Genomic DNA, 11,215 nt, shown 5'->3' on the forward strand with positions numbered 1-11,215 from the left:
AGCAGAAGGAGAGCACGGGGGAGCAGGGGGAACCGACGGGGTCCGAACTGGTCGGCTGGGCCTCCTCCCTTAGCCACTCTCGGTGCCTCCAGTCCCTCAGTCTAGCCTGGTCCCCCAGGGCCTTGACGGACCCGAGTCGAGAGTCCCAGGGCGTCTCCCTGCTCCCACTCTCTGGCCCCGCTGCTGAGTACCAGCTCCTCTGCTCCTTGTCAACTCTGACCTAATACGTGGTCAGTGACCCTCAGCTGGGGCCAGTCCTCAGAGTACCTCAGTCTCAGGCCCTAAAGAAAGCAAGCTGCTGAGTGCCAGACTGAAGTGAGCAGCCTTGGGGGCGAAGTGGGGGAGATTTGGAGGTGGCAGGGCTGTTGAAGAGTGGAGGGGTCATAGAGAGCTAGGGACCCAGGGCAGGGAAGGAAAGAATGGGAACAATCACCCCATCCCCCAGCTTGTCCCGGCCGAGGGATGTGCCCCATCCAAAACATCTGCCCAGTGAGTGGGGGTGCCCCGTGGATGCCCGGGAGGGCCCAGCTGAAACCTGGCTGCCTCACTGCATCCCCACTTGCCGGCCAAGTCACAAATCCCCCATTTTGGCTCCCAGTATCGCCAAATGGCTCCCTTCCAAATCCTGTCCCTGGGGCGGGGAGGTGGGGGGTTGAGGGGAGGAGGAGTGGCGAGCCTAGGGGACCCCACAGGATCCGAGAAAGATACTCCGGCCGGAGGCCCCGGGCCTCCGGGCCAGGGCTGCTCACCTGGCTTAGGTCCAGCTAGCGAGCAGCGCCCGGTGAGAGAAAACGCCACTCCCCACGCTTTCCCCAGTGGGTTAATCCCACCGACGCAGAGTAAAACTTTAACTCATTCCGGTGGATGCGACCTTATAAAACCTGTAAGGGGCTGGGAGGCTGCAGATCCTTCCCGAATCCCAGCGACCGAGGCCCGGCGTCAGGGGAAGTGGGTGAGGGAGCCTCCAGGCCCAGGCACTCCCAAGGGGTCAAAAGGCCGGCCTGCCCCTGCCGGGGTGCTTGCCCCACCTGTGGAGAAGGACCCGGTTCCCTCCGGAGGGAGAGTCGGGGCGGTTGCGACGTCCAAAGAGGAGCCCGGTCTCTCCCTCCCTACCTCCGAGGGGCAAGTTCCGCGAGGGCACTCCCCACTCGGAGGGCCGGAGGGAGCGGGAGGCCCCTCGGGCCACGTGGTCCCCAGCCCGACACCCACCTCCGACGTCGCACCTCCACCTCCGGCCCCATGGCCTTCGCCGAACTCTTAGAGCGGGTGGGAGGGACGGGCCGCTTCCAGTGGATCCAAGCCACTCTGGTCATCCTGCCGGTGCTCTTGCTGGCCTCCCACAACACCCTGCAGAACTTCACGGCAGCCGTCCCACCCCACCGCTGCTGGTTCCTCCCCGGTGCCAACCTGAGCGGGCCGGATGGGCCGGACGGGCCGGACGCCGAGGCCCAGCTGCGGGCCTGGGTGCCCTGGGACGACCAAGGGAAGCCGGAGTCGTGCCGTCGGTTCCGCGAGCCACAGTGGGGGCTGCTGCTGACCAACGTCAGCGGGGACGCCGGCCTGGCCACCGAGCCCTGCCCCGACGGCTGGGCCTACGACCGCAGCATGTTCCCCTCCACCATCGTGACTGAGGTAGGCGGCTGGGGTGGCGGGGCAGGCCACGCAGGACCCCCCGGGGCCCCGGCTAGTGTAATGCGGCCTCCAGGGGCCTCATCACCTTTCCTCGGTGATGCTGGCTGCAGCCACAGTCTTTCATGGTCCGAGCCCGAGCTGGGAGTGAGGAAAGGTGACCGTTCTCCTCCTCCCACTTCTCTTCTAGGGAAGGCGGCCCTTTCCCTCCCTGAGAATTTCAGCAGTTCCCTGAGGCCTTTTCCCCGGCTCCCCCTACGCTCACCGATTCTTGGCATGGGGATTCTGTCTCCTAGCTCCGGGTTGCCTGGGCCCCCCACCCTCAGCCTCTTCTCCTTCTCCCTAATGTCCTCCGGCCATCGCTTTGCCATCCTCTCTCCCCGCTCCTCTCCACTTCTCCCCGCAGTGGGACCTTGTGTGCAGCCACAGGGCCCTGCGCCAGCTGGGTCAGTCCTTGTACATGGCCGGGGTGTTGCTTGGCGCTGTGGTGTTTGGGAACCTGGCAGACAGGTCAGTACCCTTTGTGACCCGAAAGGGGAAGCAATGGGCCCACACTTCTCTGAGCAACTGTGGAGCCGGGGGGGATTGCGGGGGGAGGGAGAGACACAGAAAGAGAGAGTGTGTCTTTGGGGGGGGCGTCTGGAGGGGGGAGTGTGGGTGTCAGAGGGGAGGCAGTGGGGGAGGTTCCTACCCTGGGGGGCGCGTTGAGATCCTGCAAGGTGAAAGTGGAATTGAGGAGCAGTAAAGTCTGAGGGAGCCAGACTAGAAGCTCTTTGAGGGCAGGAATCCTGTCTCTGGCTGCTTTTGTACTTTTCCAAGCTCTCAGTGGGCACTCGATAAAGATCAGTGGTATTTACCGAGCACTTACTACCTTCAGACCAATGTTCAAAGTGGTTGGGAGAGTACAATATAACAGAGTTGGGAGCTATGTTCCCCACCCACAAAGAGCTTCCAGTCTATAGTTTATACTACCACTAATAATAATAATTAGGATGTCGGTTAAGCGCTTACTAGGCACCAAGCACTGTACTTCTGATTGACTGTGAATTGATGCCTGATTAGGGGAAGTGTTGCTGAAGGCGGGAGGAATCCGGAGACCCAAGTCCCCTCCCCTGTCCCTTTTCTCCCCAGGTTGGGCAGGAGAAAGGTGCTGATCTGGGGTTACCTGCAGACGGCAGTTTCGGGGACCTGCTCTGCTTTCTCCCCCAACTTAGCTACATACTGCATCTTCCGCTTCCTCACGGGCATGTCACTGGCAAGCATCGCACTCAACTCCATGACGCTCAGTGAGTGGGACCCCAGAGGGTTTTTTTGGTTTGTTTTCATTTTTTGACATTTGTTACGCTCTCACTATGTGCCAGGCACTCTACTAAGCACCAGGGTAGATTCAAGATCATTGATTCTGTAAAAGTCCTTGTCCAGCATGGGGCTCTCAGTCTTAATCCCCATTTTACAGATGGCCTGGGAGTCAGTTTCTTTACCTGTAAAAGGGGAGTTCAATACCTGTTCTCCCTCCTATTTAGACTGTGAGCCCTGTGTGGGATAAGGACTGTGCCTGACCTGATTAACTTGTCCCTAGCCCGGTGCTTAATTCAGTGCTCAGCACATAGCAAGTGCTTAACAAATACCACTGTCATTATTATTTTTAGAGGACATTCAGTTAGGAGAGTTCACCCTGAGTTCTCCAAATACACCAGCTCAATTCATCCCTTTATGCCCGGTGTCATTGCCCCGGCCTGCCTGGCAGCCAAAGGAAGAAGAGGCAGCCAGCCCAGTCAATCAATAGTATTTACTGAATGCTGACTGTGTGCAGAACACAGTACTTAGCACTTGGGAGAGTACAATATAACAGAAACATTCCCTGCCCACAACGAGCTTACAGTCTAGAGGGGGAGACAGGAGCTTTCCCCAGGGCCGGCCCCCGTTCTGGAGCCTTACACCGGGCCTGGTTGGGCTCGAGAGGTCGAGGTGCCCACTTTGATCCTTCCTAGCCATGGGCGTTGTGGTCATGTGACTTCTCCATGCTTGCACTATTGACCCGATGACACATGCTGGGACAGTGTTGCGGGCTTGGCCACACCCCACAGCCTAAAGTGAATCCCAGGACTATCAAAGGCCCAGCTTAGCAGGGGTCCACACTCCTCTGAGGTTTGGTCCAGCTCAAATCCGCCAGTGGCTGGAGAGGAGGGGACAAAATTTCCGGTCATCTACAGGGAAGGGAGTGTAGCCGGAGCCCTGAAGCAACGGCCTCGATCCTTAAGAGAGAGTCCCGCTCTCCACGGTGGGCTGGGTAGTCCTGCTGGACCCTGGGAATGGTTCCAGCAGAGTGTCAATCAATCAGTGGTACTGAGTGAGTGCTTACGGTGTGCAGAGAGCACTTTACTAAGCGCTTGGGAGAGTACCATAAAGCAGAGTTGGTAGGCATGCTTCCTGCACTCAATGAGCTTACAGTCTAGAGGGTGCCAATCCGCCTGGGTACGGGAAGCTATTTTTCCTGTTGCTAGCCTACTGCCATCAAGCTCTGCCCCACCCACCAGTTCCCACTACTGGAATGGGACTGACTGATTGCTGCTGGAGGGGAAAGGAAGGCCTCAAGTAAGGAGTGGACATGGAGGACGAATTACCAAGGGGGAGAGAGAGATAATAACTGTGGTATTCGTTAAGCACTTCCTAAAAGCCAGGAACTGTACTGAGCATTGGGGTGGACACAAGTAAATTGGGTTGGACACAGTCCCTGTCCCACATAGGACTCACAGTCTCAATCCCCATTTTCCAGAGGTCACTGAAGCCCAGAGAAGTGAAGTGACTTGTCCAAGGTCACACAGCAGACAAGTGGCAGAGCTGGCATTAGAACCCAGGTCCCGTGCTCTATACGTCAAAGGAAGGGTTGTCAGAAGCGAGACCTAAAGAAGGGAGGGGTTCTGAGAGGCGGGGGCCATGCCAGGTGGTCCTGGAGGAGTAGGGAGGCGAGGCAGTGGGAGGGTAGGAGACTGGTGGGGGAGGGTGGAGGGCGGCTGGGATGGGTCAGTTGGAGAAGGCAAACCCTCTGCTAAGGACCCCTAGACCCAAGGGACAGCTGAGGAATAACACTGGGGCTCAGCCCACCACTGGGACTTGGAAGCAGGCTTTGGGGGAGTCTCTTAAAGAGGCGGGTAAAGCCCGATCTCACGTGTTTCACCTGAGACCCAAGAAGCCGCCTCGGTTTCCTCCCCCAGATCTGGAGTGGACGCCTGTGCACAGGAGAGCGGTCATGGGGACCGTGATCAGCTACTCCTACAGCCTGGGCCAGTTCCTCCTGGTGGGCCTGGCCTACGCCGTCCGGCCCTGGCGCTGGCTGCAGCTGCTGGTCTCCTTACCCTTCTATGCCTTCTTCTTCTACTCCTGGTAAGTGACCCCCAGGACCCAGCCCCGCCAGCCCTCATCCGTGGGGAGGGGAGACTGGTAAACCTTGGGAAAGGAGACTCCAGCCCCGCGGAGTTCAGAGGTCCGCTTGAGCCGGGTTCCAGAAGGGCCAGATTTTTAAAGCAAGGCTGGTCCTCCCTCCTTTTCCTTGCTCGCAACCCCACTTCCCACTCTTCCTTGCTCCTTCCTCTCCCCACTCCTGCTCTCTTCAGGGGCCGGGGGTCTGAGCTCCAAAGGGCCGGCTCTCCCTGCCATCTTGGCCCCTTCATCCGATCCCTCCAAATTCACCGGCTTCCCGTCCACTTCCTGCCAAGAGCGGAAATCTGCATCCATGAGACCCCTGTTCCCTTCACATCCCTAAAATGTGTTTTCCACGCTTATTCTCGGGAGGGGACGGACCTCTGTGGGAGGTAGGAGGACAGGTTCCACAGTGGAGCGGGCCAAGGAAGGATGCCGGAGTAGGACCCAATCAGTCAGCGGTATTTACTGAGCAGACTGTGTGCAGAGCACTGAACTAAGCGCTTGGGAGAATACAACAGAGTTGGTAGATACATCCCCTGTCCACAAGGAGCTTACAGTCTAGAGATGGCCCAGGGTGATCCTTAGCGGAGCAGTAAGACGTCTCTCTCTCATATTCACACAAACACACGTGTGCACACACGTGTAAACCAGATGTTACTGTCACCTATTAATCTGCCCAGTCAGATGGCAGAGCCCGAGAAGGTCAAGGCCTGAGGCCCACTGGAGGGGCAGGGGGGTGGTGGTGGGGACTCCATTTCCCTGAGGCTGGGTTCCCTTTCCCACCCTGAAGGTTCTTCATCGAATCGGCCCGCTGGCACGCCTCAGGGGGGAGGTTGGACCTGACCTTGAAGATCTTGCGGAAGGTGGCCCGGATTAACGGGAAGAGGGAAGAAGGGGAAAAGCTGAGCATTGAGGTGAACCCCGCCTGGCCACAATCCTTACCCCTCCACAGGCATTCTCCCAACCCAGCCAACTACGACTACTTACTGCCTTCCTGGGCCAAAGCCCGGCCCCAGAAGGAGCCAGGAGGGTGAGACCTGGGAGGCCAGGCTCTTGGGTCTTACTCCTGGCTCCGCCACTGACCCTTGGACCGGTCCTGTTCCCATCTGAACTTCGGTTTTACTGGCTCTGGCATAAGAGGGGAGAGTGAGGTGAAGCTCTCTGCCATAGCCAGAGTGAGCCTATTTGAGGTTCGGGGTGCGGAGGGACAGGGGAGGTGGAGGAGGGGGGTTACATACCCTCAGTGGAACGGAACCCCCTCCTTTCCCCCCGTCCCATCGCCCATCTCAAGGTATTGCAGGCCAGCTTGCAGAAGGAACTGTCCATGAACAAGGCCAAACACAGCACTCTGGAGCTGGTGAGGGTACCCCAACTCCGAAAGATCTTTATCTGCCTCTCCCTGGTGTGGTAAGCACTGAGCTGGGGGAGCAGGGCAAGGGTTGGGTGGGGGGAGGCAGTGGCATGGATTGGGTGGCAGGGGAAGATAGAGCACGGGCCTGGGAGTCACAAGGACCTGGGTTCTAATCCCGGCTCTGCCACATATCTGCTGTGTGACCTTGGGCAAATCACTTCATTTCTCTGGGCCTCAGTTACCTCGCCTGTAAAATGGGGATTAAGAGTATGAGCCCCGTGAGGGACAGGGGCTGTATCCAACCCGATTATCTTGTATCTACCCCAGTGCTTAGAACAGTGCTCGTCATATAGTAAGCGCTTGACAAGTATCATTACTACTATTACTATTTCCAGACAATGATATTTATTGAGTGCTTACTATATGCTGAGTGCTGTACTAAGCACAGAGAGTACAATATAACAGACACATTCCCTGCCCACAAGAAGCCTGTAGTCCAGAGAAGCAGCAATAGCTCCCAGAGGGTTCTACCCCTGGAGTCTGCCTGAAGTCCCTCATTCATTCATTCATTCATTCATTCATTCAACTGTATTTATTGAGTGCCTTCTGTGTGCAGAGCACTGTGCTAGGCCCTTGGGAGAATGCAATACAACAACAGACACATTCCCTGCCCACAAGAAGCACACAGCCTAGAGGAGGAGAGACAGGTGGCCTGGAGGCCGGCTGGCTGGTTGGGAAGGGAAGAGATGGCCAAATGGATGCTAGAGAGATGAGACCATGCATGAAATCAGACAGGGGCCAAAGGCTCATAGAAAGGCTCACAAACCTGCTCCAGAAGGCAGCTAGGACAAACTCTTGTAGTGTTTTTCCTTGACTCTGAGGAGAACACGGGAGGAGTAGAGAGAGCCAGCACTCTGTGCCTAAAGCAGGTTTCTGGGGTCCTCTTTTGCCTATATTTCCTTCTCTAAGCCCCCATTCACCCTACTAAGGAGCCCCCGGGTCAGCACTGGGTCAATCCCATGACCTCCAACCTCTCCCCACCCCCGACCTCATCCTGGAGGAATCTGAAGGCTGGAGAGTCCCAGCTTGCTGAAGTTCATCGGGTAGATGGCTGAGATGGGGCCAGAGTCGTGCCATCCTGCCTGCCTCTCCTGAGGCCAAGCTCCCATCTCCCCCTGTCACCCTCTGCGTGCTCCCCCATGCAGGTTTGCCACCAGCTTTGCCTACTACGGCCTGGTCATGGACTTGCAGAACTTTGGGGTCAGCATCTACCTGGTCCAGATAATCTTCGGAGCCGTGGATCTGCCGGCCAAGCTGGTGAGCTTCCTGGTCACCAACTACATGGGCCGCCGCACCGCCCAGATGGCCTCGCTACTGCTGGCTGGGGTCTCCATTCTGGCCAACATGTTCGTGCCCAAAGGTGAGCGTCCCCAGGAGCCGTCCCTCTTCTCCTCCACCCATAGGGCCGGACCATGGAGAGGCCAGGCCCCGGAGAGGCCAGCCCCCGCTCCGTGCCTGAAGGGGCTATGCATGGAGGCAGGATCAGACCTTTAGAGGGTGTCCAACTGTATCTATTCCAGCACTTAGTACAGTACCTGGCCCCTCTCCCAAGTGCTCAGTACAGTGCTTTGCATACGGTAAGCGCTCAAAAATATGATTGAATGAATGAATAGTAAATGCTCAACAAATCCCACAATTATTATTAAGGCAGGGTGGACGATGCTACACTGGTGATGAGCCTGGGCTTGGCTCCCCTTCCTCCATCCCTGACACTCACAGACTCTGTAAGGTCATTCATTCATTCATTCAATTGTATTTATTAAGTGCGCATACTGTGTGCAGAGCACTGTACTAAATGCTTGGAAAAGTACAGTACAACAATAAACTGTGACATTCCCTGCCCACAAACAGTTCACAATCATGGGGGGTGGGGGGAGACAGAACTGTACTTTCCAAGCATTTAGTAGAGTGCTCTGCATACAGTAAGTGCTCAATATGATTGATTGAATGAATGAATGAATGAATGAATGAATGAATGAATGAATGACATCAAAACAAACAAATAAAATGACAGAAGTATACCTAAGTGTTGCGGGGCTGGGTGCAGGGGGAGAGGAAAGGGAGCAAGTCAGGGTGACGTAGAAGGGAGTGGAAAATGAGGAAGAGTGGGGTTTAGTCTGGGAAGGCCTCACGGAGGAGATGGGCCTTGACTTCCCCCTCCTCGTCCTCGTCACGGAGCTCAGCCCTGATGAACTTGAGGACGTTCCTGGCCGTGCTGGGGAAGGGCTGTCTGGCCGCCTCCTTCAGCTGTGCCTTCCTCTACACCGGAGAGCTCTATCCCACCGTCATCCGGTAAGGAGTGTGCGCCGAGGAACGTGGTGGGGCGAAGAACGTGATTGGGTGGGGAGAGAAGATAGTGGACGGGGATTGGCTGGCGCAGGGGCGGGAAACCGGCCTGCTGCCCCGGTGCCCCCTAGCAGCCCAGAGAGGCCTCCAGTCTGGCACTGTCATCTTCCCCACACCTTCACCTGGGCGCTACAGGCAGACGGGCCTGGGCGTAGGCAGCACCACGGCCCGAGTGGGCGGCATCGTGTCTCCGCTGGTGAGCATGGCCGGAGAGCTCTACCCCTCCTTGCCCTTGGTCATCTATGGGACCGTCCCCATCGTGGCTGGCATCGCCACCTTCTTCCTACCGGAGACGCTCAACGTGCCGCTGCCCGACACCATGGAGGAGATGGAGAGTGGGTGAGTCCTGCCTTGCTCTGTCCTGCCCCAAACCCCCTGGCAACCTTGAGCCCACCCTGCCCGGCTGCGGGGCTGCCGGGAGATTGCTCATGCATTTATTCAATCGTATTTATTGAGCGCTTACTCTATGCAGAGCACTGTACTAAGCAGTCGGGAGAGTACAGTAGAAAAACCGATGCATTCCCTGTCTACAACGAGCTTACAGTCAAGAGGGGCAGACAGACATTAATAGAAATAAATGATAGATATGTCCATAAGGGCTGTGAGGCTGAGAGGAGGCGATGCATAAAGAGAGTTAGGGTGACACAGAAGGGAGTGGGAGAAGAGGAAAGGAGGGCTTAGTCAGGAAGCCCTCTTGGAGGAGATGTGCCTTCAATACAGTTTGGAAGGGGGATAGAGTCATTGTCTGGCAGATTTGAGGAGGGAGAGCATTCCAGGCCAGAGGTAGGACATGGGCGAGAGGTCGGCAGCAAGATAGATGAGATTGAGGTACGGTGAGAAGGTTGGCATTAGAGGAGTGAAGTGTGTGGGGCTGGGGTGTAGTACGAGGGTAGAAAGGTGAGGTAGGAGGGGGCAAGGTGACAGATGGCTTTAAAGATCAGTATCAGGGGCCTGCAGGCCCGGCCCAGGGTCGCTCACCGTCCTCCCTCTGCTGCAGGAGGAGGAAGGGCGGACGGCGACGGCGGCAGCAGCAGCAACAGGAGCAGCTGCAGGCAATCCCCCTCAAGACCCCTGAGCAGGGAAAGTTCGGGATCTGAGGAGGGCCGGAGAGCCGGACTTCGGGTCTGGGGTCCTGACCGAGGCAAGAGGAGGTGAAGGCCCCGTGGCGCCTAGCTGGTCATGGCCAGGGAGGACTGAGCCTTGGGAGGACCTGCATGAAGAAGGACCTGCAGTAGGGCTGGGTCTGCCCAACTATGGAATGGAAAAAGCAACAAAGACTGGGACAAACCATCCCCTTCTCCCTAACCTCTTTCCTCTTCCTCCCCGCTCTATTTCTGTCTTCTCTTCCCTTATCCCCATTGTCTTTTCCCCTCCTTCTCAGATACCCCACATTTTCTAACCTTTCCCCCTCCCCCTCTTTCTTCCCTCCTTTCCCCTCATCCTCCCTCCCTCCGCCTCTCTGGTAGATTCCCCTTTCCTCTTCCTCCTCCCAGATTTCTGACATTAAAAGATTTGATCATGCCCTCCCAATCTCTAATGGACTGCCCTCCCCCTGGGAAGTGAAAGGAAGCTGATAGGAGGGGAGATTTGGCCAAATGATGGCAGCTAAATGGGTTTATTTAATCCCTAGGTTGGGTATCAAGCGGTCTTCAAGTTCAACCTTCTGCCCCCTACCAGGACTGTGTGAACAATTCCCCAAGGATGGGTATTGCCCTCTTCTTCCAGGACTGCATCATTTCCCTCCTCACCCTCAGTTCTTTCTGGGAGCTAACCACCACCCTTTCTGCTGCAAGTGTAATCTCTTCCCCATTATCCCTCCTTCAACAGACCCAAGATTAGTATCTTGCATGCTGCCAGAGACAGGCCGTGTTGGCTTGGTGACTAGAGCAGAACCAGGGAATCTGAGCCTCCTCTGAGCATTATAAGAACATTATGAAACTGTGCCCAATCTGATAAATTTCTTGTACCCATCCTAGCGCTCAGTACAATGCCAGGGACATAGTAAGCACTTAACAAACACCATAACCAAAAAGCAAATTCCATTTTTCCTTTTTTTCTGCTCACCCAACCCCAGCCTGCCTCCTCTAGCCCCAGCCCCTGATAATAGTAGTAATTATGTTTATTAAGCACTTACTATATGTAGCTCACTGTACTAAGTTTTTGGAGAGCTCCAACTTCCCCCAAACCCTCTCACTTTTTCCTCCTTTCCTTCTTAAAAGACTGACCTTTTCTCCTAAGCTGGAAACAGGGAATCAGGGAGGGGTTGTTATCCAATCGATCAATCAATTGTGTTTACTGAGCGCCTACTCTGTACTGAACTAAGTGCTCGGGAGAGTACGATAGAAGAGAGTTGTTTTTGCCCACAACAGGCTTACAGTCTAGAGTCTACCCCCACAAGATGGGAAC

The 11,215-nt window shown here is 56.2% G+C and overlaps 1 protein-coding gene across 1 annotated transcript; it reads left to right on the forward strand.

Moving 5' to 3' along the window:
- Positions 1-873: 873 nt before the first annotated feature.
- Positions 874-10,335, forward strand: SLC22A6 (solute carrier family 22 member 6). Its single transcript, XM_029059003.2, has 10 exons — positions 874-1,632; positions 2,036-2,139; positions 2,761-2,915; positions 4,845-5,013; positions 5,843-5,966; positions 6,344-6,459; positions 7,609-7,823; positions 8,647-8,755; positions 8,945-9,148; positions 9,807-10,335. Exons 1-10 carry the CDS (start codon positions 1,240-1,242, stop codon positions 9,904-9,906), a joined length of 1,689 nt encoding a protein of 562 aa, XP_028914836.1. The 5' UTR covers positions 874-1,239; the 3' UTR covers positions 9,907-10,335.
- Positions 10,336-11,215: the final 880 nt, after the last annotated feature.

The sequence above is a fragment of the Ornithorhynchus anatinus genome, chromosome 3 (genome assembly GCF_004115215.2).
Source record: "Ornithorhynchus anatinus isolate Pmale09 chromosome 3, mOrnAna1.pri.v4, whole genome shotgun sequence".
Lineage (NCBI taxonomy): Eukaryota > Metazoa > Chordata > Mammalia > Monotremata > Ornithorhynchidae > Ornithorhynchus > Ornithorhynchus anatinus.